This window comes from Kwoniella dendrophila, chromosome 1 (assembly GCF_036810415.1).
Source record: "Kwoniella dendrophila CBS 6074 chromosome 1, complete sequence".
Lineage (NCBI taxonomy): Eukaryota > Fungi > Basidiomycota > Tremellomycetes > Tremellales > Cryptococcaceae > Kwoniella > Kwoniella dendrophila.
In genome coordinates, this window is record NC_089476.1 from 3,530,485 (window position 1) to 3,557,859 (window position 27,375).

The 27,375-nt window shown below is 44.4% G+C and overlaps 12 protein-coding genes across 12 annotated transcripts; 3 read left to right on the forward strand and 9 right to left on the reverse strand.

The window, feature by feature from the left end:
* Nucleotides 1-226: 226 nt before the first annotated feature.
* L201_001256 (uncharacterized protein) lies at nt 227-2,098 on the reverse strand (the record flags this gene model as incomplete). Its single annotated transcript, XM_066217046.1, has 15 exons — nt 227-251; nt 368-388; nt 451-505; nt 557-681; nt 728-819; nt 867-942; nt 999-1,009; nt 1,174-1,379; nt 1,426-1,529; nt 1,580-1,608; nt 1,666-1,793; nt 1,841-1,863; nt 1,913-1,929; nt 1,982-2,017; nt 2,081-2,098. 15 exons carry the CDS (start codon nt 2,096-2,098, stop codon nt 227-229), a joined length of 966 nt encoding a protein of 321 aa, XP_066073143.1.
* Nucleotides 2,099-2,480: 382 nt separating this feature from the next.
* Nucleotides 2,481-3,727, forward strand: L201_001257 (uncharacterized protein; the record flags this gene model as incomplete). The annotated part of the gene is made up of 3 exons (XM_066217047.1): nt 2,481-2,934; nt 2,983-3,233; nt 3,275-3,727. 3 exons carry the CDS (start codon nt 2,481-2,483, stop codon nt 3,725-3,727), a joined length of 1,158 nt encoding a protein of 385 aa, XP_066073144.1.
* A 111-nt stretch (nt 3,728-3,838) lies between these two features.
* On the reverse strand, nt 3,839-4,967 carry L201_001258 (uncharacterized protein; the record flags this gene model as incomplete). The annotated part of the gene is made up of 4 exons (XM_066217048.1): nt 3,839-4,379; nt 4,524-4,644; nt 4,688-4,767; nt 4,813-4,967. 4 exons carry the CDS (start codon nt 4,965-4,967, stop codon nt 3,839-3,841), a joined length of 897 nt encoding a protein of 298 aa, XP_066073145.1.
* A 1,177-nt stretch (nt 4,968-6,144) lies between these two features.
* On the forward strand, nt 6,145-6,515 carry L201_001259 (uncharacterized protein; the record flags this gene model as incomplete). Its single annotated transcript, XM_066217049.1, has 3 exons — nt 6,145-6,180; nt 6,223-6,352; nt 6,418-6,515. 3 exons carry the CDS (start codon nt 6,145-6,147, stop codon nt 6,513-6,515), a joined length of 264 nt encoding a protein of 87 aa, XP_066073146.1.
* Nucleotides 6,516-6,628: 113 nt separating this feature from the next.
* L201_001260 (uncharacterized protein) lies at nt 6,629-7,731 on the reverse strand (the record flags this gene model as incomplete). Its single annotated transcript, XM_066217050.1, has 4 exons — nt 6,629-6,955; nt 7,012-7,175; nt 7,222-7,387; nt 7,435-7,731. 4 exons carry the CDS (start codon nt 7,729-7,731, stop codon nt 6,629-6,631), a joined length of 954 nt encoding a protein of 317 aa, XP_066073147.1.
* A 1,027-nt stretch (nt 7,732-8,758) lies between these two features.
* Nucleotides 8,759-9,712, reverse strand: L201_001261 (uncharacterized protein; the record flags this gene model as incomplete). The annotated part of the gene is made up of 5 exons (XM_066217051.1): nt 8,759-8,910; nt 8,962-8,997; nt 9,115-9,450; nt 9,551-9,597; nt 9,645-9,712. 5 exons carry the CDS (start codon nt 9,710-9,712, stop codon nt 8,759-8,761), a joined length of 639 nt encoding a protein of 212 aa, XP_066073148.1.
* A 2,031-nt stretch (nt 9,713-11,743) lies between these two features.
* Nucleotides 11,744-12,233, reverse strand: L201_001262 (uncharacterized protein; the record flags this gene model as incomplete). Its single annotated transcript, XM_066217052.1, has 3 exons — nt 11,744-11,817; nt 11,996-12,067; nt 12,155-12,233. 3 exons carry the CDS (start codon nt 12,231-12,233, stop codon nt 11,744-11,746), a joined length of 225 nt encoding a protein of 74 aa, XP_066073149.1.
* Nucleotides 12,234-12,927: 694 nt separating this feature from the next.
* Nucleotides 12,928-13,939, reverse strand: L201_001263 (uncharacterized protein; the record flags this gene model as incomplete). The annotated part of the gene is made up of 6 exons (XM_066217053.1): nt 12,928-12,949; nt 13,114-13,127; nt 13,174-13,216; nt 13,262-13,295; nt 13,603-13,612; nt 13,802-13,939. The coding sequence occupies 6 exons, from the start codon at nt 13,937-13,939 to the stop codon at nt 12,928-12,930; spliced, it is 261 nt and encodes an 86-aa protein (XP_066073150.1).
* A 1,957-nt stretch (nt 13,940-15,896) lies between these two features.
* L201_001264 (uncharacterized protein) lies at nt 15,897-18,083 on the reverse strand (the record flags this gene model as incomplete). The annotated part of the gene is made up of 8 exons (XM_066217054.1): nt 15,897-16,324; nt 16,373-16,409; nt 16,453-16,527; nt 17,116-17,185; nt 17,228-17,540; nt 17,583-17,668; nt 17,793-17,963; nt 18,010-18,083. The coding sequence occupies 8 exons, from the start codon at nt 18,081-18,083 to the stop codon at nt 15,897-15,899; spliced, it is 1,254 nt and encodes a 417-aa protein (XP_066073151.1).
* Nucleotides 18,084-18,617: 534 nt separating this feature from the next.
* On the forward strand, nt 18,618-21,617 carry L201_001265 (uncharacterized protein; the record flags this gene model as incomplete). Its single annotated transcript, XM_066217055.1, has 15 exons — nt 18,618-18,662; nt 18,721-18,940; nt 18,988-19,191; nt 19,235-19,405; nt 19,455-19,533; nt 19,581-19,836; nt 19,881-19,981; nt 20,026-20,143; nt 20,193-20,290; nt 20,340-20,391; nt 20,609-20,752; nt 20,799-20,875; nt 20,921-21,221; nt 21,268-21,512; nt 21,563-21,617. The coding sequence occupies 15 exons, from the start codon at nt 18,618-18,620 to the stop codon at nt 21,615-21,617; spliced, it is 2,166 nt and encodes a 721-aa protein (XP_066073152.1).
* Nucleotides 21,618-21,715: 98 nt separating this feature from the next.
* Nucleotides 21,716-25,235, reverse strand: L201_001266 (uncharacterized protein; the record flags this gene model as incomplete). The annotated part of the gene is made up of 17 exons (XM_066217056.1): nt 21,716-21,801; nt 21,853-21,891; nt 22,051-22,452; nt 22,568-22,589; nt 22,641-22,782; nt 22,828-22,852; nt 22,895-22,936; nt 22,979-23,107; nt 23,170-23,288; nt 23,336-23,355; nt 23,404-23,546; nt 23,850-23,920; nt 23,966-24,028; nt 24,070-24,484; nt 24,638-24,755; nt 24,960-24,967; nt 25,082-25,235. 17 exons carry the CDS (start codon nt 25,233-25,235, stop codon nt 21,716-21,718), a joined length of 1,998 nt encoding a protein of 665 aa, XP_066073153.1.
* Nucleotides 25,236-25,494: 259 nt separating this feature from the next.
* On the reverse strand, nt 25,495-27,103 carry L201_001267 (uncharacterized protein; the record flags this gene model as incomplete). Its single annotated transcript, XM_066217057.1, has 6 exons — nt 25,495-25,798; nt 25,847-25,963; nt 26,013-26,471; nt 26,520-26,768; nt 26,811-26,954; nt 27,099-27,103. The coding sequence occupies 6 exons, from the start codon at nt 27,101-27,103 to the stop codon at nt 25,495-25,497; spliced, it is 1,278 nt and encodes a 425-aa protein (XP_066073154.1).
* Between the last annotated feature and the right edge of the window lie 272 nt (nt 27,104-27,375).

The window sequence follows — 27,375 nt, forward strand, 5'->3', positions numbered from 1 at the left end:
AATATGGACGTTCGGTAAGAAGTCAATCTATGCTGTTCATGCAATTGGGCTATCGATGGGCCGGGTGAGGAGAGCTTGTTCAGTGATGGAGCCAAGTTATACAAGGGCCTGATCGAATCGAGAGCCTCGTGAAACGTATGCTTAAGGCGGCTCTGTCGACAGAAGAAAGCAAGTTGCTTGGGTATGTTCTATCGACACAACGTGGGTTTATATGCATGCAAAAGGATTATTTTTTGAAAATACAGATAATACTGTGGCGGTGATAAGTCGTATTCGAGTGTAAATAAGGGTGTAAGAGGAAAATAAAGTGATATAGGAAACGGTCAATAGGTTAGCGATATACAGGAAAGGTCAGGCAAGCACTTACTCCTCATCTTCTAGGACATGGCTAAGTAGAAATGAAGAGTTAGCTTGACTCAGCGGGACTACCTTTAGGCGCAAATTACTCACTCTAAACCAACTTTTTGCCCACGAGAGTGCTTTGCTGAAGTGCCCCAGACCATCGCTGCAACAGGATGTTAGCGAGTTAACTTTTGTCTGTTGGCCATGCACTCACCGGTTCGGAACTGCTTGACAATTTCTTTGTGGATAGCATTACAGAAATCTTCTACTGTGCAACGGCCTCGTCGTAAAACAACGGGTGATGAGTAGTCGGGTTGTTGACCACGGGGTTTGGTATAGCTACATGAAGATCAGCAAAAACATGATATGCGATGTTACGACTTACACTCGGACAAGGTTCAGCTTTTCCCACATCACTTCAAGCAGTTCATCAATGTTTAACCACAATTGTGAAGAGATGGGCACGGAATCCGGAATCTAGGTGTTTGTTAGTATAATTGCGGTTGTAGATGAATCGAACTCACCTTGTAAAGCAAATCAAGTTCCTCGATACTGATAGCATCGATCTTGTTGAGAACGAAAATAGCAGGTACGTAGACACTGGTATATCAGCAAAGCTCTATTGTATTAGGAGCTTACCGATTGCCTTCAACTACATCGATGAAATCTTCAATAGTAGCGTCCGGTTGGTGGATTGAAACAGCGGCGTTGCTCATTTTGTATTCCGACAATACAGCTTTGATCTCTTGTGCATCGATTTTAGTAAGAGGAACGGTGTTGGTGATAGCAATCTGCGAAAGGTCAGCACAAGAAGCGGGTGTGTGCACTCACCCCTCCACTCTCCTTCTTTCTGACTGTGATAGCTGGTGGTTTCTTGTTCAAACGGATACCAAAGCCTTCCAACTCATTGGTCAAAATAGCTAAATCCTTGAGTGGTTTTAATACATCAAGCACGATAAAGATGAGATTACATGTTCTGGCGACAGCGATGACTTGTCGTCCTCGACCTTTACCATCTTTGGCTCCCTCAATGATACCTATTGGAGTGTTAGTACTGTCGCAATGCACACAAGATCAACGTACCAGGAAGATCAAGCACTTGTATACGGGCACCATTGTGAGTAAGAGTTCCGGGTACGGTAGTAAGGGTAGTGAACTCGTATGAAGCAGCTTCAGAGTGAGTGCCTCTGTGTGCTTTAAATTAGCATGAGCAAATGTCGAAGAAAGTTGTGCTCACGTTAGTTTGGACATGAGGGTTGATTTACCCTAATATAGTGTGACGAGATTCAGCCAGACTCATGTACGTTGCGGCAAGAAACATACCACACTAGGGAATCCAACGAATCCCACACTTGCAATACCGGTTCTCGCAACATCGAAACCAATACCTGGTCCTCCTCCACCACCTCCAGACGGTGTAATCAATTCTCTTCGAAGTTTGGCAAGTTTAGCTAAGAGATGGGTTAGCAGGTTGTGAGAGGATAACCAAAGTACGCACCCTTCAATTGACCCAAATGATATCTGCAGTAGCGTTAGTATATAGCTGATTTTCGCAGAAGGGTAAACATACTCTGTGTTTTTATTCCTCTACATAATACATCAGCATATAGCAACTATCCACATGAGCAACCAGTCTCACCTGCGTCTTCGCCATCTCCTCCTCAATGTCTTTGATCTGCAAAACGATACCAATGTCAGCTCAGCGTTTTAGAGTGTTTATAGGAACTCCTTGTCTCACTTTTTGAGCTGTCGTCATGTTGCCGATGTGCTGAGCTGGGGCGGGTGGGTAGCGATGATTGAAGTGCTATGGATATCAAACTGTACCAGCTCAATATAAAGGTCAAAAGGATAGTATAAAGGTATAAAAGGTCGAAAAGTCTGAAAAATAAGTAACGACACATCAGTAAAAACGGAATCAAATTCATTGCTAGTGGTTAAATTTTTTATCGCTAATAACGGTGGCAAATTGTAATGAACTATTACAAAATATTCCTAATTGATCAACACGAAGATACCCTCGTTATTGCTTGTATTGGTATCATTCAACCTTTTTGAGTACTCGGACGTCTTCATCTTTCTTCTTTTTCCTCTCCGTCAACACCTATGATGTACATTTTATAGAATATATCTCACTGATCATGGCTCATCCACTCACTCAGCAGCCTCCCTCTTCTTTACCCTTTGCCTTTGCCGCCCGACCTTCACCTCTCGCTTTCGGTTTTGGTCTACCTGCTACCCATTCCGCATTCAGCACGCCCCATCGAACTCCTGCAGGAATCAGCTGGTCGTCACCTGGTCAATCCCCCACTAAAGCCTCTTTGTCAAGATCAAGATCAGACTTCAGAACGGTCACTCCATCAAGCAATCTTAAAAGAAGCAGACGGTCACGCTCACCTTCCTCCTCGCCTCCCCTTTCGCCAAAGTCGCCTGCTTCGGCATCGTCCTATAACCAAACATCTAAAGTTGATCTTTCAGCTGTAGCGGGTCTTGATCTGCAAGACGGATCTTCAAAATCAACCAAGAGAAGCAAACTGGCTCCTGTAGAGAGGTCTCAGGCTGCAGGCAATGAGATTGATGCTGGAATTCTGCTTGGTAGGTTTTCTTGTTACATATTTTTGATTTAGCTCACCCTTTGTATAGCGACACTACCACCTTCAGCTCATCTGACAATACTCTTGAACTTGCTTCGAACTCATCCCTCATTGTCTGAAGCTGTATTGGCTCAGATTCCCCAGCCGGAAGTGAAGACCTGTGTTAGAGAAATACAAACCGCTTTTGATGCTATCCAGAAAGCTGCAGGGGGACGTTTGGGCGTAAGAGGAGGGTCCGAAATATCCGATTCCAGAAGATGGGTCCATGTGCGACACGAGGTGGAAGTGTTTTGCAGAACCGTGAGTGCGGCTTGAGATGAATTTTCGCTGACTTGGTTTAGGCATCAACGTATATCCGTTATTTCACTTTGACCACTCAACCTCCCTTAGGAACAGAATCCATCTTTACCTTTCTACAACCACTTACCTTTTATCTGCAAGCTCTGCTACAGAACGTACCAGCTAATGCTCCAGCGACCAATGCTGTTCTTGAACTGGCAAAACTTGTCTTGTCCATCTGGACTAGGTGGCTCGATTTTCTCGCTGTCGAAGTCAATCAACGAGGCGGTATGTATCCTCATTCAGCAGTCACACATTGGGCGGAAGTTTTAGATAGATTGGTGGCTAAAGATCAACCTTTTTCAAACTCGGCTCAACACTGGTCGTTGTCTTCTTCACAACCTACTGTATCCGAAAATTCTGTCGCTTTCGATGAGTCATTCCGACAAGCACTACTACCTGTGAGGGATCGGTTTGTAAAGGAAATGGGGTGGATGATCGGTCATCGAGCTTAATTTTACCATTTGTACATATAAAAATTCTGTTGCTTGTATATACTTTTTATCCTCACGAAATGACGAAATTCTATTTACGATTTATGCATATGTCCATAGTTTTGGTTTTTCCTATGCGAAAGCACCGAAGACGTTACTCAACATTGTCCACCAGAATCCTCGGTACAAACTTTGCCATCCTTCCTCTTCGATTACCTTTCTACCACAGTCGATTATGCCCAAATAAGGCTCAGTTGTAGGACGAAGACCAATGACATCTTCATCGGTACCACAGAATGAAACACCTTCAGGTGGGCCTTGTTCTTCTTCTTCAGTACCTATAGCTCCAGGAGTGTTAGGTTGAACCGAAAGTCTGGTACTGACTACTTCGAGCGGTGTAAGCCATCCAGTAGCAAGTGCTTGCCAAAGTATGAAGATCATCCAACGCCATGGCGAGATACTATCAGAGATATCCTCGGGCGCAGACGCTCCTAAGAAAAAGACTCGCATTGTCCTAGCGACGAGAGTGACACAAAGAGAATGGATAAAGGTGGTGGCGAGAAGACCTGGTGTAAGGTATAGGAGGTAAGGCTTGGCGAGCTCGTGAGGGGATAAAAGGACTCGAAGGGAGATAGCGGGGTTGTTGGGTAATTTGTAAGGAGTGATGATGGATCTGCTCTGTCAGTGGTAGCTCTTATTGTTGATTGACTTACCGATTGATGATCACAGTCATGGGCAAAGCGATAAGTGTGAGGACGATGGTGAACAATCCCATTCTACAAAGAGTCAGTAACCGTTGAGCAATCATCTGACTTACCGTATGCCACCTGCTTCCGGTACACTATATGTGTTCTTTGGTCCTCGAGTGGATGACCCTCCAACAAAGATGATTGAAGCGATGGATACGAGTGTAGTATAAGCCAATGTAGGGTAGGTTCCTATTTGGAGTAAGCATTACAGCCTGATTGCTGCGCAACTCACCTTTCCACAGACCCCACCAACCTTCTAATTGCTTTGTCCGTTTGAGTGTCCCTATAAGAGTGGTGAGAGTAGGTCCGACACTATGCAAAGTCAGCTTGGTTAGTGCAGCCGCCCATGCGACTTACCGTGTTTGAGCGTCAAGACCGACAGCATGAGGATTGTAGTTGGCCCGCAGTCGCACCAATGCCCCATGGAATGGCATGGTCATCGCTACACCGATGGCCATCAAAGATACCATGATCGCAGTGGCGAGTATGAGAGTGATTAGAAATTCAAACATGTTGCTGTTGTTGTCGTTGTTTCTATTGTAAGAGATTGACAGTAATGAAAAGAGAAGAAAAGAAGCAAGATGTAGGTTGTAATGTTGATGATGACATGTAGTAACATACCTCGTAAGCTTCTCGCCACGTTTTATAGTAGATATCAGTATGTTAATTCAGCATCCCATTTAATGGATACCCGCATGCGGAATCGGACCGGCAGATGTTTATCTGTTATCTATCGCTATATGCTCTTTCTTCAACTCTTCATATCCACCATCAGTTAATCAAAATGTCAAAGATACTCATGTGAGTGATGAGATGAGATGTAGAGATGGTCTAACAATCGTTTAGTACCCGACACGTTGGTGATCATGCGATGAATATCCTCCAAAACTCTGGTTATGAACTCATCATAAACCCCGAAGATGCAGCACCACCCAGGGAATGGGTGTTGAATCACCTCGCTGATCCTGCTGTAAAGGCAGCATGTATCATGCATAGTCAGCCTAGTGACAAAGTGGACGAGGAGTTTATCAATCAATGCAACGAGAACTTGAAATGTGTATCTACCTTTAGTGTAGGCTATGGTGAGTGACAGTCGGTTGTAGCTGGGCTGACGGAATAGACCATGTCAATGTCAAGGTTGCCAATGCTCGAGGGATCAGAATTGGTCACACGCCAGGAGTACTGAATGATGCCGGTGAGTTGTAACTTGCCAGAAGCCCGCTAACAATCAGTCGCCGATATCACGGTTATGTTGGTACTGATGACGTTGCGAAAGGTCGGGTATGGGATAGATCTAGTCAAGCGGGGAGAGGTATGTGATGCTACGATGTTATTAGGCTGACATATCAGTGGCCCAAAATCCCTTGGGCGCCTTTTGTCCTTTGTGGTCATTCCATCAGTCATCCTGGACTGAACATCGGGTTCCTGGGTTTTGGACGTATCCCTCAAGCCGTGGTCAACAGACTTTTAGCATTTACCAACAAGACTCAGCCACCCAATATCATTTATACCTCATCTCGACAAAGGGAGAATCAAACTTCTATCGATACCGACTTTTCTAAACGGTATGGAGTAGAGGTCAAACGTGTCGAGAAGGACGAACTCGCCGCACAAGCAGATATTCTTATTGTTCTCTGCGATCTCAATCCGTCCACAAAGGATTTGGTAAACAAGGACTTTCTGAACAAGATGAAGTCTAGTTCCATTTTGGTTAATGTCGCAAGAGTGAGTCTGCTGCTGTACCTGGAGTAGCTAATATGTTTTCAGGGACCTGTTGTGAACTCTGACGACTTGTATGACGCCCTCAAATCTGGACAAATTTTCGGTGCCGGCTTGGATGTTCTGACTGGAGAACCCAACGTCAAAACGGACCACCCTTTGTTGCATCTTGATAACTGTAAGTGTGTACTGAAATAGAATATGGCTAATATGTAGGCATTGTTATTCCCCATCTGGGATCAGCAGATTATGACACCCGGAACAAGATGGCGGAGCTTTGTGTTAGAAATGCGATTCAAGGGGCAAATGGAGAACAATTGTTAGCAGAAGTTAAAGTGTAATTTAATGCATATATGCTACATAGTTTTTTGGGCTACAGAGTTCTAAATATTTTAAAAAAAAAAGATATTATAGGAATATAAGATTGACACTTCGAACTGTATATCAGAGTTACTTAAGCGTTGACAGCGGTTGCTTCAGACAATCGAGGTTCAGCGACAACATCCCGAGTACCTCGTTTGCTGAAGAAGCCACCTTTTGGACCAGCAGTAGTTCCTGGAACCCCAACTGTGGCAGGTAAACCTGCAGCGGCATGCTTCTCTCTGTCGAACACTCCACCAGATGTAGAGAATTTACCAGAAGAGAGCTGCAATAAACTGAGATCACACTTGGAGAGACTGTAAAGATGGAAAAAGGTGAAGACTGGTTTGGCAAGGACATCGAGGATACCGTAGAAGATCATTTCGGAATCTGGTGAGATTACACTGGCACCGTCGGCGAGCTGAGATATGAATCAGCAAAGAATTTGTCGTTTGAAAAGAGGAGAGAGATACTCACACCCCAAGCGATTGGATAAAGAAGCCATAAGAAGGAGAGGATAATAGCAGATTTGATAAAGGCGCTCTTGAATTCAGGTCCAAGAGCGGCGGCACTACTTCTGGCTGGGCCGGCGAGGACCCACCAGATATACAAGAGCGCAGCACACCCAAAGGCGAAGAAACCTGTAAACATGTCAGCTTGGTATGATATAACAAGCAATTCACTTACCCCATTTGTAACTAGTTGCGACTAAAGCACCGACCAAACCAGTAACGATCATAACAAGATCAAAATAACAAAGGGCGATGATATCTGAAAGGGGAAGACCGGATCCCAAAACCAATGTTAAGAGTAAAGAGGGGGTGGTGATGACCCAATCGATATATCTGACATACTTTGAAGATGTCAGTTAGGTGTGACTATTCAAGACAAGCTACTTACCCAAATTTGTCTAGTTGTGTTTTGAGGGAAACCCATGTGTGAAAACTCAGTGTTGATTGAGGCGAATCCAAGATCTGAAGCCATACAGAAGTAGGCAATGGCGGCAGTGGTAAGAATGAACAAGCACAGTTGGTGGAAAACTCTGTGACCTCGAGGAAGAGCGAATTGCCAGAAGAAGACGATAATGTCTGTAACAGACATGATAGCGAACACAGCCCATAGCCAGTCTGACCCACGGGTGGTGATGTGTTGAAGTGCCCCGTTAGGAGGGTTGGTGTCAAGAGCGTGGTTGGTCATTTTATGTTGTGTATGTTGTATGGATTGTTAAACAGTGGTATTTGTGGGAAGACCTTTTCAGTCATATAGACAGGTTTATATATCAAAATTTCTTTGTCGTTGACGTTGTCCTTTGATGCATTTGGACGTCATGTTGAAGAAGCGTTATTTTGAAAAAACCAAAAATATCACTTGTGACGTCGATGTTACGTACATGACGTTCAATATAACGGTGACAGCCTGAGTGTAAAGGTTAGTTGTTCTAGTATGAAATCTATTTTCGATCTTTGGCGTATTTTACAGTTACTTGGTTTATCCCTAGATCGGGTAATTTAATGGAATATAATTACAGGAATTCAAGCCGTGCTCGGCAAAGTCAAAAGCATGCATTTCGTAAACTATCTGATCTAAAAACAAAGCCCGTTGCATTCTAAACCGTAAATGTGTTCCGTGAAGCAGCTCATTAGCTAACTTGGTCTCATACTCGTCACTGCAAGTCTAATATCTGTAAACGAGAGATTGACCCCGTAAGCCAACTTTGCGTGTCAGCTGGAATCTAATCCAGATATCATCATTGTCATGCTAATACCGCTCAGCCTTCAAAATTGCTACGAAACAATGACTAGTTATATTGTGATTATACTACGTCAGAGTCGGGCAGCTTTATTGTGTGACGACATGTCTGGTTTACACAAGTAATGCTCTCTCTGTGTGGACGTGTTATTTTGCCTTTGGTGCGCTTGCACTCAACGTTTTATCTCTGGCGAATATTTTGGATGCGACAAGTTACTTCAAACCGCAGGATCAACTTTAGATAACGAAAGCAAGTTTTTGATTAATGGACACACCGTCTTCTTCACGCTGTTGTGGAGGTAGGTTAAATTTTCATATCGCGCTTTATTAGTTATACTTCATTCATGCAACTCGTATAACAACACACGCAACCTTTTGATATCAGCTACCTCGCTGGATCATTGTATGACTTTACAGTCTTGTACTCGGCATGTCTCATGATACCTTTAATCCATTATCAAACCTGCTGTCTAACCTATGAATATGATCTGTCACCGGTTTTGGTGGTACCTGTCGCAAATCCCATCTGTCTCTCCATTTCTGCCGCAAGGCAAGCGCCATCTACAGCGATTGACACCATATCGAATCCTTGATCAAGACGTTTCTTCGCAACTTGACCGTTGGGACCTATAATGGAGGTTTAGTTCTGATATTACAATAAATAGCGCAATAACTTACAGAAAATAGCTGCAACCTTGCCGGCATCATGAGCTGCTTTGAGGGTTTTGGCAATAGCAGCTTCGTGTTCTTCTCCTCCAAATGGTACATTCATTTGTTTGGAAAGATCAAAGGGACCTGATTGTCAGCGTTGTGATGTCAAAGATAACTCACCTATGAACAATACATCTAATCCAGGTACCTTTGCGATTTCTTCCACATTGGATATACCCTGTGGTGATTCGATTTGAACAAATACGAGTAATTTATCGTCTGCTTGAGAATCATATTCTGAAGCTTTGCAACCAAACATGGGAGGGCAGAACATGGGACCGTAACCTCTTGAGCCGGTAGGAGGATACTTCGAGTATTGAACTATCTTTTGAGCATCCGCAGCCGTATGACACATGGGGGTCATAACACCATGTGCACCAGCATCTAGAGCTCGTTTAATCATCCATTCTTCATTCCAAGGTACCCGGATAATTGGACTTGCGCCAGCAGCGGTAACTGCAAGGGAAAGCTATTCGTCAGCGTTGTTCATCATCTGCAAACTTACATCGAAGTAATCCTTGTCCGTGATAGCCCCATGTTCACCATCGATAAGCACCCAGTTGAATCCTCCCGTCGCCAGAACGGTTGAGACGGTACACGGTCCTGGAAGACTGCAAGGGTTAGCCAACGTCGCGGGTAATTGTACTCACGTGCACCAGAAACCGAGACCAGGTTGTTTTTTCTGTAAAGCGTTTCTAAGATAGGTTCGTGATTCCATGGTGAATTTATGGTTGATTGAGTGAAGAGGAACAATCAGAATTGAAATGTTCAAGGTGTTGTGATAATATAGTGAATCGCTATTGACACGGTGCGTGTTTATCCCGAACGATTTCGGCTTGAACCGAATACCGCCAGGGACGATACAGGTTACTCGGTCCGTACTTCCTGGTGTCAGATGAACAGCCATTAAATTGCATTTATATTGTATCAACTTCTCCCCGCCAATATCATACTTTGCTTTACCACCGATATGATGATTTGATTCACCACAACTATTCACCTTACTCGAAGTACTTGATCATCGGATCGACCGCGGGCAAACATCCTTCTTCGACGATCCAGACCGCACCATTTTGACTTTTTGTGTCTCGGAACGAATCGAGTATCGATCAGTCCATCCGCGCGTTGACATTCAACCATATTGTGAAAGTAGAGGATACCATTCTTATTTTTGTACGCTTCAAGATCACGAAGGGTAGGTTCTGATATATCAAACATATCGCCCTGGCTAGCAAGTATGGCTTTCCCCTCATACTTGATCTCCCACACTGATCCGTCTTCTCGTGTGTGCACGACGATTCAATCTCTTATTCGGTGATCCATCTTGGCATCCATTCTAAAGAACATGATTGAAAAGTTGCCGAAGCGGCGTATACATTCGCAGCACATGGATAAGGGTATCAGACTTCGAAATTCACCACACTTGCACTTCGTGGTGATTCCGATGAGCTTGACATGTTGAGTGGTTAAAGGTGCTTGGAGGAGTTTGATAATGAGTTTAATGAGTCGACAGAACTGGAATATTATGCTAAAGCTGATAGATATCTGTTGAATTGTAGAAGAGTCAAATGATATACTGAGCTTTACTGTGATAAAAAATACAACTCACCGACATTGTATAGATTGGTTATAGAAGAGTTGGGAGGGACGAAATCAGGTCGATTGTTGAGTTAGTATGGAAGGGGTATCGAGCTTGTTTCGGTAGCTGACAAGGAAAACAAATTTCAGCCCCTCATACTTGTGGTTCACCAAAACCTTCAAAAGAAGAGCCTGGCAAAAACTTATCACCCAAAGTCGCCAATCTTCCGTCAAGAGCAAAGCCTTGCAGGTTTATCACTGAATTGTGCCTGCCGTTCATGAGAAACAGAGCGAAAACAATGCGCTATCGACATCAGTCGAAACGAACTCTGGGAGAAGGCAAGTGGTACCAATCCCAATCATTCAATGGTAGAGAACAAGTCCGAAGATATGATCGAGCTGGTCACCGATACCCAACATTCGCTCGACATACTGCTCTCTACCATAATGGTGATGTCAAGAATAATTTCCTTAGAGGGAAAGGTCTGGTAGGACCGGGTGTCGGTCAGATAGTTACAATCCTTTGGTAATGTCAAAGTTGTGGTCCAGTCTCACCTAAAAATCAATATTATCATTGCTTCGTAGCATCACCCTCAAAAGCGCTGGACAATGTTCAAAATGTGATCAGAAGGTAAACATACAAAAGGCTTCGAAAACAATTACCGCTCTTACTGGGTCGGGAGAGGCTTGAACGTCTAAGGGTGAAATCACAAGAGAGAAGATGTATATGCAGGATGTTTCTCTTCATGTAGTCAGTCGAGAGAACGGAGAAAAACTAGAAGAGTAAATGACTAATACATTGAATATGACAAAACCTGCAAATCCTGTGCTGATTTGACAGAAGACTGGAGGTACTAATTTAGAATCGAGACTTTTTGATATATCATTAGGGAAGACCACAACGCACATGAGGACACACGTGAAACCCTTCGTGCTGTCTACATCGCTGGAGTTCGTTGAAGATTCACGACTGGACCAACATGTACTTTGGTCTAATTCATCCTGCGACATCCCACATCTTGTAGAACGGGGACAAACAGGTAGTCAAGTGAAAATGAGGCAAAGAGGAGGGACGATGGGATAAGATATGTGGTTTTTACACCTGCGTTGCGTCGCCGGGATTCACAATTCAAAATATGCATGGCATGTTGTCGCCACATTAGCATTGTATCTATGTACTTTCATCTTCGTCTTCCGCAACGCTGTTTGTATTTTTGTGCATATCTACCTCCTTGATACCTAGACCTGTCAGCACATAGACTGCGCTCAATCCGACACAAGAAAGAAAGACCGCATGCAGAGCTTTTTCGTAAGAATTGATTGCGATGGATTTGAGGGGTTCTGCCAAATGCCTGATAGATGCGGAAGATTCTCGAATGGATACGATAATCTAACAAGTTAGTTAATCCCTCGGGACACTTACTCACCTTTTCCGCATCTGGACCTGTAATCTTCCCACTCAATTCTCTTTGTAAAATAGCTTGAGCAAGTGCACCTGAGAGTGAAACTCCTAAAACTTGACCACTCGTTCGGAATACATATGATACTGCTTGTCAGCACTGCTGGCGTATCCTATACTCACAGCTGGTAGCCACCGCAACGTGTTCATGACCCACGTCCGCAATTAAAGCGACAATGGTCAACGTGGTGACCGCACCCATGGCGAAACTGGTGAATGATAGATTTGACCACAACATCCACCTACACGTCAGCTGCGATCCCTTGTATTTCAACTCACTCGGAAGATTCGCGATTCCACCCTGCAATCATCACTGATCCGGCAAGACCCAGAAGACTGGTCCAAAAGTTGAGCCAATAATACCTCTTTGTGTGTCTAACGATAAAACCGCAACCTAAGGATCCCACCATTCCAGCGATTGAATTTGGGATGAGACGAGCTCCCGCTTGTGATGCAGATAATTGCCGGACGACGGTGAAGAATAGCGGAATATTATATATCTAAACATTCAGCCTAATCCTCTTCGAGTGAAACTTACCAAAGCAAATTGTGACATGGAAATGGTAAAATTGTTGATGGCGACACTGACAGGGGTCCGCCTAATAAGAAGTTCAAACGGCATGACAGGTTCTGTGGCCCACTTCAGCTCCACCAGCAGGAAAAGCACAAAGAGGACCGCGCTTGCAGCGAATAAGCCTATTATAACGGGATCAGACCACGATACACCGACTGTCGAATTTGTCTTGAGCGAGACCGCCACAAGAGCAGCTCCCAGCCACCCTGCGAGCAAAAAACAACCCAAAAAATCGATTCGCCGTAAAGGTTGCATATTTGTTGGTTTGCTCATCGGTGTGGCTGTTCCCGATGAAGAGGGAGTCTGAATGGTGTATCGCACGTTAAAATAGACGAGCGCACTGCCTATAAGTAGAATGGGGATCTTGCAAAGTTAGCTTCAACAGACGTTTGATTACTCACCTGTATACCGAATGCCCATCGCCAGTGTAGAAAGTCGTTGATTATTCCGCCTATGGGTGCACCGAGTCTAATACCTTTAGTATCGTCCGGTTATGATGCGAACTCACCCCATGCCTGCCCCCTGCAGATAGTGTCAGCCAGTGAGAGCACCAAACGCCGGTACTCACAAATGCTAGATTTCCAAATCCTTGAAAGATCCCTCGATGATGACTGCAGGTCGCGTCAGACATTATTCTTTTTCTGAGGTATACTCACAGAGGTACGATGTCACTCGTCACAGTACTGGAAACTGATTATCGTCAATATCATATCGTATTATCTTCGACTCACTTGTACTCAAGCCGCCTCCGCCAATTCCAGCTAAAGCTCTCGCAGCGATCAAAAACTCCATAGACGGCGCAATTGCACATAAAAAGTTACCAGTAGCTATCCAAGTCAATACGAATCTGCTACAGCGTTACTCACTAAATATAGCTAGCGCTAACAACATTGAAGCTTGCCGACCAATGATATTCGCGAGTCGCCCATAAATGGGAGTGAAACAACAGACAGATAGCATGCTGTAGTTCAGCTTCATTCGAGTTCAGGTCACTCACTAAGAGGTTCCTAGCCATGAGGCCATGTTGGTAGCATTGAAAGCCGATGATATAGGGCCAAGAAGAGTAGCCACTGACATAAGCTTTAGTTACTACTGATTTTACTCACCAATAGTCCCGTCAAAAGCGTTCAAGAATCCACATAGCCACATGGACACCAGCTTTGCACGTTAGCTCAAGTTAACATCGTAGCACTCACTAGAATCCAAAATCTAGCTGGGCTGAGACCGACTTTATTGTCGGATAGCTTCTCAACATTGGCGGGTTTTGGGGATGCAGAATAGTTGTCAACTGAGGTTTCACGTGAGATCAAGGGTCGTCGTTCGTCAGTCGTCATGTTGAACCGATATTCACACAATAAAAATCATACACAATGAAGATTGTACACGGTGAAGAGAAACAAAGATCAAGGATATCTTGATTTCTTATCTATATCTCGAATAGCCCATCTCGCTTGATCACATCATTATCATCACGTTGTTAATATTCTTTTTTTTGGTTGTGGGCCGGTCATCTCCGGAAAGTCGGGGATCGCCGATAACCGCTAAAAATCACGTGATTACTTTATCGAATTCCGAAATATTAATATAAATAAATTAAATATATATATACGTTCCGAAACAAGTTGTTTCTATCGTATATCTCTGTTTTGATCTTCATATCGTCAATATATCGTATATTCAAAGGAAAGTTGCTACCATACTACTCAATACGAATACCTGATGTTCATATTGCCATCACGCTTTCCGAATACATTTACCACGTCTTTCTTCCCGCAATCCAGCCCAATCATCATGTATATATGAAATGCCGCTGTAAGTTCTTCGTGTCATGTTTTTACATATGTCATCACATAGCACTGATAGACTTTCACAGCTTGATACAGCCTTTCCAATATTCCCATCATGTCAAGCAGAAAAGAGGCGTGCCCTACAGAATCTTTGTCAAGGATAGATCAGGCAGCTCTCAATCTTTCACCTGCTTTCTTCTGTAAGTCAGATTTGATCGCGGACGGCGCTGATTTGTAGCTCTCAACATGGGAACCGGTATCGCCTCGATTCTTCTATACGACTTTCCCTACCCTGCAGGATGGCTTAAAGACATTGGGATTGTCATTTTTGTTTTCAACCTTATCATTTTTGCCCTGCTGGTATCAGGCAATATCATCCGATATGTTAGGTGGAAAGGGGTCTTTAAAGCTACTTTGTCACATTCACATGCTGGCCTGTTTTGGGGGACCCTACCTATGGGAATAACAACGATAATCGTGAGTATAAAACATGTAATCATACGCTGATACGTCAGAACATGATCGCCTATTCCTGTGTACGACAATGGGGTATTCATTGGGCTAGACTTGCTGTCGGTTTCTGGTGTGCGGATGCGGTCTTATCAGTTGTTGTCAACCTTGGAATGGTGTTTACGATGTGAGTGAAACTCAAAGGGAATCATTACTAATATCCAGGATCACTCGCCAAACCCAAACTATCGAATCAATGTCTGCCGCATGGCTCCTACCCATCGTATCCTCGGTTGTTGAGGAGGAACGGTAGCTGAAGCCGTCTATCCCAATATGCCCTCAATAGCAAGGTCCATCACCATCGCATCATATATGATCTGGGGTACTGGTGTTCCGCTAGCCTTTTTCGTTATCACTATATATCTACATCGGAGTATCATCTATGGTGTACCTGAACCTCTATCGATGCCTAGCGTCTTCCTTCCGCTTGGTCCGTGTGGACAAGGCAGCTTTGGTATCATGATTTTAGGAAAAGTGGTCAGAAATCTAGCTTACGAAAGTGGTATCGGAATAACTATCGCTGGTAACAAGGAAGTGATGGCCGATACGATCTTTGCCGGAGGGATAGTAACAGGCCTGATTCTGTGGGGCTTGGCTTTTTGTTGGTACATCCTTGCCTCAGCCATGTTTTTCGACCATATCTGGAATCACAACCGAAGCTATCTCCACCACCAATCGTTCACCATCTCTTTCACAGCATTAACATTCCCTATCGGTGTATTTGCAGTAAGTCTTATCATCGGTGACGAGACTCTTGCTAACAGCCTGCAGACTGCGACCAACACTCTAGCGACGGAACTCGACTCGCCTGCCTTAAGGGTGATAGCTGCTTGTATATCAGTCCAAGTAATTCTGAATTGTATATACGTCATGGTATCAACCATCTACAAAGCATTCGATGGATCCATCTTTATCGCCCCAGAATTAGCGGTATTCCCTGGAAAGATACCGCCGAAACGGTGGAATAAAATATAACGCATATGCATATTGTACTCTAAAAATCTGGTTGAGCCTTATCTGCCCACGTTCCCCTGGGTTCCCAATCTCTTGCTTGGTTAAGCAGCCTCTCTGCTTCCTCCTTATCAATTTCCTCCTTATTGTCAGGAGCACCCCACCCGCCTCCACCAGGTGTGTGCAGAATTAATCGATCACCGGTTCCAAATTGCATCGTGCCTTTTCCTCCCACATTGATCGTCCTGACTTTTCCATTTTCCTCTTTCGGTTGTTTCACCCATAAATTCAATCCAGTAGCACCGGGGCCTCCCCCTTTTAATCCATATGGTGACCGTGCTCTGCGTTCAGATAAGATAGAGACAGATAGAGGTTGAAGGAATTGTAGGGATCGAATACAACCTTCTCCTCCACGGTATTTACCTACACCGCCTGATGAAGATCTAAAGCCAAATTCGTGGAGCAAAACGGCTGTAACCGCAGTCAGTAAAGCTAATGACACAATGAGACTTGACTTACGATACCGTCGCTCTAGAATTTCTGGATCGGTGATACGCTACGACCGAGATCAGCTATCGCTCTCGAGCAGTAGAACTCACTGTGTTGGTCATATGACAATGAACACCAGATGTCCCATGCCACCCATCACCAGCACCACTGCCGCCTGCAATAGTCTATACCAATCAGCAATGTCACAATGCAAGTAACTCACCTCATAGTATCCCCATCCGTCTAGTACTTCACCGGTCTCTTGGTTCTTGCCGCCTGCACCGAACGTCAAGCTGAAATATATCAGCAACGCTCCCATGTCACTCACTTACTTGTTGCAACAACCCTGACTCGCTGCACAAGCTTTGAAAGCCAACAGAACTGTATCTGTGATCCTTTGCGATGTCATCACGTTTCCACCACATACTGCACTTTCAGGTGATGGCGAGAGTAGACAACCCTCAGGGATTTTTATTTCGATGGGCACCAAGCAGCCGGCATTCAGCGGAATATCTTCTCCTATCATAGAACGCATACTTTGCCTAGTCAGCTCAATTCACAATCTTGTGACGTACCAATAGATGACCGCAGAATGGACTACGCAGATGGGCGCATTCAAATTCCCTCGAAGCTCCGGGCCTGTACCTTCGAAATCGAATACGGCCGAGCCAGACTCTGCGTCGATGGTGATTGTCAAACATATAGGAGAACCGTCATCTAGATAGTCTACAGCCTGAGAACTATTAGCGAGATCCCTTGCTATTCCTACTCACGTGCAAAACGTTCGATCCTGCTTTTTCTGCGGCTTTTCGCAGCATCTTTCGTACTGATCGTTCGGCGTTGCTGGATAGAGATTTAGCTGCAGCTATATATTGGGTAACTCACTTCTTGATATGATTCATATAGCTGTGCACCGTTTTGAGATTATACTCTTTAACCAAAGCTTTCAGAAGGTTGGTACCCTTGTTGTTCGCAGCTATTTGAGCTTTGATATCGCTTTCTACATCTTTAAAAGACCTTGATCCTGAACAGCCAGGATATTGAGCAGGATCTTCCACCATAATCTTATACAAGGCATCATGATTGTAATAGCCGTTTGAAACGATTTTTAGAGATTGTATATTGGCACCTTCTTCGTACAATTGTGTGGATGTTGGAGGCATTGATCCCGGAAGTATTCCACCGATATCGCTGTGGTCTAGTGTCATTCAGCATGACTCTCATCCCTCTCGACACTTACGACCTCGAGATGCGGTAAAGAAGATTATCTTGGTAGGATCGTTCTCGTCGAAACAAGGGGTAATTACTGTAAGATCAGGAAGATGACTACAGGATCAGCTCTCATGGTTGTATTTCTACTCACCTTCCACCCGCAGTAGGGGAATTCGTCAATATAACATCTCCATCTTTCAAGTCCTTCCCTAGTAGTTCCAACTGATATTTTACGGACCAGCTCATCGCTCCAAGGTGGACTGGGACGAAAGGTGCATTGGCGACTAAGTCGCCGTTGGGTGAGAATACTGCGCATGAAAAGTCCAATCTTTCTTTGATGTTAGTACTGATAGCTGTTTGTTTTAGTGATCGACCCATAGCCTCGGCGATACACATGAACCGATTTGAGCTGCATACCATTAGCGTTTCCTTATGAGATGTAAATGATCACTTACAACAAAGACAAAGTGATCGGGTCATAATCCGCCTTGACCTGCGTCTGATCTTGGTTCTGCGAAGCGTTGACCATGGCGAGCTAGTGAGATTGTGATAGCTTTCTAAGTTGATAAAATAGAATGACGATTCAGTTATGTTGATCGATCAGACCGAAAGACAGAGAAGGATATCTCTTGGTACTGAACCAGGTTCGGGGTGGGATATTTCCTACGTATCTGGTGAAGCTATTGTTCGGGAGTGACCTGTTGACTTATCGATGACAAACTGTTAATGCTGATATTGCATGATAATTGTAGGCTGATAGTTATGATTGAGAGCAGAGGATGATATCACAGTACCAGACTCCCTGCTGTCCGGCTTACTCCGGTTACTACTGCGAACTAGTACAGTACATGTTCAGTGACAGACTCTTGCCTCCACCAGCCCTACCTATCTTGAGCTTAGCCATCAACCTTTTGGTATCGCTTTATTGGTGACTATTCCACAAAGAAACCTAGTTTAATAGAGTAACGCAGTAGCAGGCCACTAAGTGTGAAGGTTCAGGAAGTATCTTGCAGCTATATGGATGAAATACAATAAACAGATATCTTTACTACATCATCTCGCCATGTCATCGATACCCGACCATTCTATCAGGATCTCCATTGACAGGGTTAGTGCTATTCAATATAGGTTTTCTTGTAGCTGATATTTGTCTTTGATGCTCTTAGGGAGGCACATTTACCGATGTGCATGTCTCAACTTTACCACAATCAAGCTCCAATTCACCTCAGAGCAATGAAGCGAAGAGAGAAGAGTTTGTTCTCAAGCTGCTTTCGCAAGATCCCGGTAATTACAGAGATGCACCTACGGAAGGCGTAAGAAGGGCTCTGGAGAAAATTACAGGGGAAACATATCCGAGAGGTACACCGTTGCCGGTCAACAAGATTGGTAAGTAATTCTAAAATACGCGTTAGACTTGGCTAACTAGGAATCAGAATATGTAAGACTATCAACAACGGTCGCAACCAACGCTTTGCTGGAAAGAAAAGGACAGAAACATGCCTTGTTGATTACAAAAGGTTTCAAGGATTTATTAGAGATAGGAAATCAAGCAAGGCCAAGGATATTCGATCTCAATATCAAGAGAGCCATCCCTCTATACACAAAAGCCGTGGAAGTAGATGAACGAGTCACTCTAGGTAAGTCAATCCAATGCACTTTTCTTGCTGACATACCCAATAGTCGGCTTCACATCCGATCCTCAGGCTGAAAAGAACGCTTTAATCTTCAACGAGGATGGTACAGTTCATAAAGCATATTCAGGAGTCGGCGCAGAAGATCAGGATAGAATTTTGCCTGGTAAGATAGTCAAGGGTATGAGTGGTGAGGCGGTCAAGATACTGAAAGAACTAGGTGAGTTTAGCTGTCAGACTTGTGATGGGCTTATGCAGAATCAATGCAGACCTTGATACCATAAGGAAGGATCTTCAATCGCTTTACGAGGAAGACTATCGATCTATAGCTGTCTGTCTAGCTCATTCGTAAGTCTTGATCTTCGGAGTGCGAGAGATCTGACCTCTTGTTTTAGTTATACCTTTCCCGACCACGAGTTAGCTATCGGAAAGATCGCAGAAGAAATTGGGTTTCCCCATATCTCCTTATCATCCCAGCTTTTGCCGATGATCAAGATGACCAATCGTGGTCAGTCTACCACTTGCGATGCATACCTTACGCCAGTTTTACAGGATTATCTGAAAGGGTTTTATGCCGGATTTGAAGGTGGAGAGGAAGGTGACATGCAGGTCGAGTTTATGGGTTCTGATGGAGGCTTACTGGACTTGAAGGTATGTCGGCGAGACGTTCTTTTTCACTGACAACTTCAATGTAGAATTTTTCCGGTCTCAAATCTCTTTTGTCAGGTCCGGCCGGGGGGGTTGTTGGATATGCGTTGACGAGTTGGGACGAAGAAGAAGCAGCTCCGGTCATTGGGTAAGCAGAAATATCAGATGTAGCATAGGCTAACGACATTCTAGTTTCGATGTTGGGGGCACTTCCACCGACGTATCTAGGTATGCCGGGAGATATGAGTCTGTGATGGAAACCACTACTGCGGGTATATCTATATTCACACCACAGTTGGATATCAACACCGTAAGTGGAGCTTCCAGATGAATCCTATATAGCTAATGACTGCTATCAGGTCGCAGCTGGAGGAGGCAGTTGTCTGACTTATAAAAATGGTCTTTTCCGAGCGGGACCAGAATCTGCTGGTGCACATCCAGGTCCAGCTTGTTACCGGTACGTCTCCAATTGAGCTTTAGATGGATGACTGATACTCGGAGTTTAGAAAAGGAGGACCTCTCGCCCTGACCGACGGAAATCTCTTCCTGGGACGTCTCGTTCCGAAATAGTAAGTTCCGTTTATTGTCTCGTGCGCTGACAACTCGTAGTTTCCCCAAATGCTTCGGTCCTAATGAAGATCAAGATCTCGATCCCGAAGCATCGAAGACAAAGTTCGAAGAACTGGCGAAAGAGATCAGGATTGAAACGGGAACCGACAAATCCATTGACGAAATCGTAAGTATCCCAGATTCGGCTTGTCGCTGACAGGAACAGGTGTACGGCTTTGTCAAGGTGGCCAATGAGACCATGTCCAGACCTATCAGAACTTTAACTGAAGCAAGAGGGTTCAAGACTGATGATCATGTCCTTGCATCATTCGGAGGCGCAGGTGGACAACACGCGTGCGAGATCGCCGAGGTGAGTAAATGGGCTTTCCCTCTTGTAAAATGCTGATATTCCGCAGCTCCTGGGTATCGAGCGAGTCTTGATACACAAGTACTCGTCCATTCTTTCGGCCTATGGTCTAGCTCTTGCCGATAGGTATGTAAACTTGCCTCAAGCGTCGCGTTGCTGATGCCCTTACAGAGTTTACGAATTGCAAGAGCCCGCTTCTGATACATATAGCTCAACTTCCCAGTCAGCTCTTTTCGGCAGACTCGATGATCTCTCTAAAAAGGTCACGAAAGTGCTGAAAGATTCAGGTTTCCCGGATAGCAATGTACAATTGGAGAGATTGCTGAACATGCGATTCGATGGATCCGATACCGCACTAATGGTGTTAGAAACAGACAACGGCAAAGGCGATTATGAGGAAGAATTCAAACGAGCATATAAAGAAGAATTCGGTTTCTTGTTGAACAAAAACATCATAGTGGATGATGTCAAGGTAAGTTGGCTTTTACCCTACGGTACATAATCTGACATTGCTCCAGGTTCGAGGAATAGGTAAAACTTTCGACTCGCTTGGACCATCTGCATTCGCAGAATACAAGACGTTGAAACTAAATCCTGTGGATGCAAGCCAAGCGGACTTCCACCAGGAAGCTTTCGTATGGTATGGCCAAGATGGTAAGAGGCAGGATGTGCCAGTATTTGAATTGGATTCACTAGAAAACGGTGATCAAGTCAAAGGTCCAGCATTAGTAATTGACGCAACACAAACTATATTTGTCAACGTGTAGGTTCATTACTCTTTGACTGAATTACGCTGACACCGTCCAAATGTAGTCATTGGTCGGCAGTAGCGACTAGCAGTCATTTGTTGATTCATCGAGAAAAGTAGAACGAGTCTAGTAGATATACATCATGCAGTTTTGATCTTGACAACTCTAGCTACATCACCACGCTGACCATCGTATGTCACACCTTGCATCAATAGCGTTACCACCATGATCGACCTTCATTTCCTAATAATTGAGAGTGCGACGAATTTTCGCCAGTGGCTAAAAGAGGACTCAGATCGTTGTCTGCTCGCATATTACATTAGCGAGGGACATTAGCTAACTGTGACCACTTACCTAACGGTGGAAAGGGGAACCAAGTGTCCAGGCTAAACCCTTGATCAACCGGCCCGGTGTTCGCATTGGATTGGGTATCGATAGTCTATACAGTCAGCGTTAAAACATGCTTGTATCAACTTACCAGAAATTGACTTGGCGTATCGGTATTAGCAAAAAGTTGATCTGCGTATAAAAAGTCCATATGAGACGATAAACCTGGACCAGAAGCTGGATCTACGTTGATGGAAATGTCCGGACCGCTTGAAATGGATGGTACGAAACTTGTGTTTGGCGTTAAACCGGATGACCAAGAGTTCTGATCCGACGGTGGCAGAGCGGCATGGTTTCTGATAGGAGAAGGCAGTCTTGATGGCGCACGAGATGCGGGAGGTAATACCTGATCCCGTCTAGCTTTCTTGACCACTTCTCGCAAAAGATTGGCAAACATGAACCCAGGAACTACTTGATCAGCTACCTTCTCTGCATCGATTGACTCACCCTTGGATAGCATGATTGCGACTTGCTCTACGTCCTTGCCGATTTGTCTCAAATTGCACGATTCCGGTACAAGCGTAGCCATACGGATCAAGAACCGTGCAGCGTACACGATGTTGTAGTCTATAAGATCAATTAGCTTGATACGATGACAGGCAATAGAACAGCTCACGAGTAAGGAGATTAGCTGGACACAGTAGTATCAGCAGATTATCCCATGACCGGTCGATTCACTTACCATACTGAATCGAATTCGCATACTGTGTCGTATGGTCAGCGAATTTCTTCAAGCATATTGGGTATCCACTCACTTGTTGCCCCCGCAAACAGATGTTGACCAGTTGTTGTGCCTTTCTGCCAGCTTCTTGTAACCACTGTCTCCGCTCATCAGTTAGTAAAGCCACATCCCGTCGACTTCGGATACCATGTAGTACGTAAGAGTTCGAGGAAAGGCTGATGAGTGGTCAGCCGCAACGCAATCATAGAGATTCAACTTACAATGCTCCTGCACCTCCCGTAATCACTATAGATATGTCAACCTGCGTCCTTGTTTCCCTTCACTCACATGTTTCTCGCAAGAAATGGTCCTTAGGAACTCCGTTGCGCGCTGGGTAAAGCATTAGCTCCGTACCGTCAGAAAGTAACTCACCATAATAACCATCCCAGTAATTATACCAATCCGTGATAGCTCGATTCGCTTCTCTCAGTTTTCCATCCATATTTGGATGCGGCTGAGCCGCGTTACTCGGGGCCAGAGCAAGAGGTTGATGAAGCGGCACTATAACATTGTCAGATATACACCATACATCGCAAACTTACATCTCATCATCAGACTCTCACAAGAAGACACAAGTCTAGCATCGGTAGGAAGCGAGAGGGGGTGTCTGAGGAACTCGCGCGAATCTTTGATGGTGACTTCCGAGCAGAAAAGACCAGGTCTTCCGTATGCGAATGCCATTCTAGATGGAAAATTAGCAACGAGGCCACACAAGCGGAGCCAACTCACTCGTATTCCATCTTATAAAGCTGTTATCTCGTATTAGCGAAAACTCTACACCTTGACAATATACTCACAGTAAGCCACACTCTTGCTCCTGCAACGATTGGTCTGTCGGCTTCCATTTGTTCAGGCGTTTTACTAGAACCCATACCAGCTTCTACCAAGTATGCCAAAGATTTGTGCAAACCCATGTCCATGGCCATCCGAATAGCGTGACCTAAGAACTTAGCATTTGCTCAAAAGGTCCATCACTCACCTGCTGGTCTCCAAAACGTCTCACCCCATGACGCAAGTAAAACTAGCATGTCAACTCAATCTTCACCTAGTATGACTCACTTAATCCTTGAACGATTTCGATCTTCGATATCGGAGTGAATAGCGAGTTCATAGCTGCTCTAGTCAGCAGACACACAACCATCATGCACTCACCCATCCGTTCCGCATATTCGCGACTGTTTATCTGAAGATCACTAGGTGGACCTGGCATACTTTAGCTTTAATCAACTACATCAACACTTACCAGATGCGTCTTCACATTTTGCGGCAACAGCAATAATCGTGGTGATAGCGAAAGGTGATCGGCTTCGGAGGCTAGCAGATTTTTAGCTTCTCTGCCGTTCACTTATACCAACTCACCTCTCCCAAGTGTCGTTTTCAGGATCGAAACAAGGCATGTAACACCCACATCTTTCGAAAAAGCTAAAGATGATTAGTAGCTGCCAACCGGTATCAAGACTTACAGGTCGAACAAGTGCTTTCCCTTTTCTAGAGTACACCATCCAAGATCCACTGGGTCTGGAGACCCGTGATGTCCCCTGCCATTCAGACTGATATGAGTGGGAGATTTTTCGTCTACTCCACTCTTGGTGCGTGGTCGTTTACGGGCTCTAGGTGGATCATCCAATGTTTCAAAAGCGGGGGATACCACTTTAGGTCTACCTTGTTCATCTCCACCAATATGATAATCCGCCTTCAACCTTGCTGCTTCAGCGAGATGAAGCATATTTGCCCAAGGAGCAGCTGCATAAGCAGATTTCAATGGGTCTATGGATTCCTCCTCATCCGATATATTGGGTGAGTCGGCTCTACGAGGGGGATGAGGCGGTGCACCCCATGCTGGAGGACCCAGCGGTCCAGGAGGCTGGTCTTGTAATGCTAGACGAGAATCAACAGATCTTGCGTCAGGATGGGTAGTACGAAACATTGATTCAAAGGTGGATGGAGTCCGTTGATTGGCGTGAGGTTGTGTTTCATTTTGTACGGGGCGAGCTATCTCTCATCAGCTTTGTAATTTCCCTCATTACTCACCATCTGTATTTGCTGCTGTAGCTGCTGCACCTCGTTGCAATTGCAGCAATTCCTGCAGATTTCCTTGCATGGCTCCTATTTGCGCCTCCACCAAACGTAATCGACTGAATAAGATTAGCTGTTGTATACGCAGACAAGTACTCACTCTTCGACCTTGGATGACTTTGATTTTCTCGGACCATCGAATGTACATGGGTGTTTACTTTGTCTACATCGATTGCACGGTGGGTTTTCCTTTCCGATACATTTCATCTTCATTCGATGGCAATAATCCTGTAAGATAAATAAGCATGAGGTATTGGACATCGATCTTGAGACTTACACAAGCACCTAATTACAAGTGTTATATCAGCGATGTGTTCGAGCAGCAAAGATCCACGAGATTATCTGAAATCCCAAGGAATGCTAAGGCATATCAATTCTCGACAAGGGGCTACCACTCACGGTTGTTTTGCGCAGGACCGCTACCATTAGCTTTACTCTGTGAAACCTCTTTATCCTCTTCTCCGTCTTCCTCTGAGACCGGTGATCGGTCGTTTCCTTCATTCCGCTGAAGATTTGATGCCTGTTGCTGTGGATATGACTGAAATGCTGACATCTTGGTGGAATGTGTGAGACCTGCTAATATATGGGTAGCACTGGTATGTGATGATGAAGATGAAGAAGGAATGAAATATGACAATAACAACGAGATGAAACGGACAAAACTGTTCTAATGATCACCGGACAATATCGGTCCGTCCGGTAATTACGTAATTAAGTGGATACGCTCTTGAAGATGGAAACTATAATGCATCAGACACTTGGTATTATCACAATATATGCTATTGTCCTGCTGATAATTTACAGTCAATCATCTACAATGTCCCTCCGTTATCCGTCTCCAGAGTCGAGTTACTTGGATGACACTGGTTCAAGCCGTCACCACCGCCTAAAACAAAGTTGTTACAGGTGTAATGAATTTCGGGATGGTCGTTCTTTCCGGGCTCGATATTGATATCTTTAAAAGTCCAGTCATGACAAGGGGTGAGTTTGGAGCAAGACATCCATGCAACCCTATTGGCAAGCCCGTTACCACTGAAATTCTTGAGGTGGATATCTGACCATTCGAACAAGCCAGAATCGGCATATTGTTTTCTATCCATTTCGAGGTATGTCAAGCTAAAAATATGTTAGTTCTTGTTTCGTCAATAGTCTGAGACTACTGACTCGGATTGAACGACCAATGGATGCCATATATCCTCCATATATACATCTCTTACAGTAATGTTCTTGGCGTAACCATACCCACCACCACCACCGTTGGGAGGATGTCCGATTTCATACCTAATCAAGAGATTTAGCCAATGTGGTCAAAATGTGGGAAGTAACTTACCCAAGCCAAGACTTGAAGTAAACTCCTTGGTATCCTGGACACTGGCTGGAAGGGTAAAGTCGCATATCTTCGAGAAGCACGTCCTCGATGATATCTTTGACTCCTGCATATTGAGCGATGGAACCAAAAGCGATACCAGTACCACCGAAACAGGTTACATTCCGAGCAGTAATCAATGTACTGTTAGGTTTAAGGGCGATACAGTCATCACCACCTTGATACACAAAGTTCTCGTAAGTGACATTGTGACTTTGATATGTATCAGATCCGTCGGTATTTTGCAACCAGTTCTTTTGATCAGAAGCTGACTTCGGGTTAAAACTAGTAGCGTTCACGTAAAAATCCTTAAAGTAAACATTTTCAGATTTCCAAACTAATGAAGCCCAAAATTGAGGTTGGATAATACTGAAATTCTTGATCAAAACGTTTTTGGATTCCTTAATTGTCAGAGACATAGGTCTAAGGAAAACGTTAACGAAAACATTCTTGCCATTTACGTTCACTTACCTTCCATATTTATTACCGAAATCTTTGGCATAATTATACCATACTTGACCATTACCATCGATACCACCTTTATCATTTCCGTCGATGATATAATCATGACCTCGAACGATGAAAGCTAACGACTGATTTTGAAACTCGAAAGGGAAATGATTATCGATCCAGTATTGCACATCGGTGGTGAAGGACAGCCAGCCATGGATATCGAGAACCGAGTCTTCTAGCGTGATATCTAGAGGTTGACCAATGGTGCTATTTTACCTGTTAACATATTTCGTAGCTTACGATACTTACTAATTCGCATCTGGCAATGTGATGATACCGCCTCTACCACATTTCTTGACCGCGGCAATGAGATTTTCAGAGTCATCTTTCTCATGACCCAAGGCATGAAGGGTACACCGCTTTCTCTTTTCTCGAGTTGAAAGATCAAGAAAGCTTTTCTCAAAATGAAGAACAGACGATGTGAGATGTATGAGAGTATCAACATCAGAGATGAGCTCGCCAGCCGAAGGGATGGTGATATCAATCACGCCAGCGAGACCCGTCGAAAGCAGAGACCCAACCACCAATAATTATGACCACATAATAAGATGAGTATTTGACGACCAGCGACGAGAAACGGTATATATTGTTCTGAACTTTTTATACGTGCTTTCTACTTGTGTATATTGCACGTCATTACCATGCAACTCTCTCGTACACCTCATTATATTTCACTCCGGCGCCGGTCCACCCTGAAGCTGAAAAATGAGGAATTATCCGGTCCGATGTCGGTTTAAGCAATCGACAGACTTTGTTTTGAGATTTTGAGGAATCTCGCTTTCAATCTTTCTTGATATTATTACTTGTCTTCTGA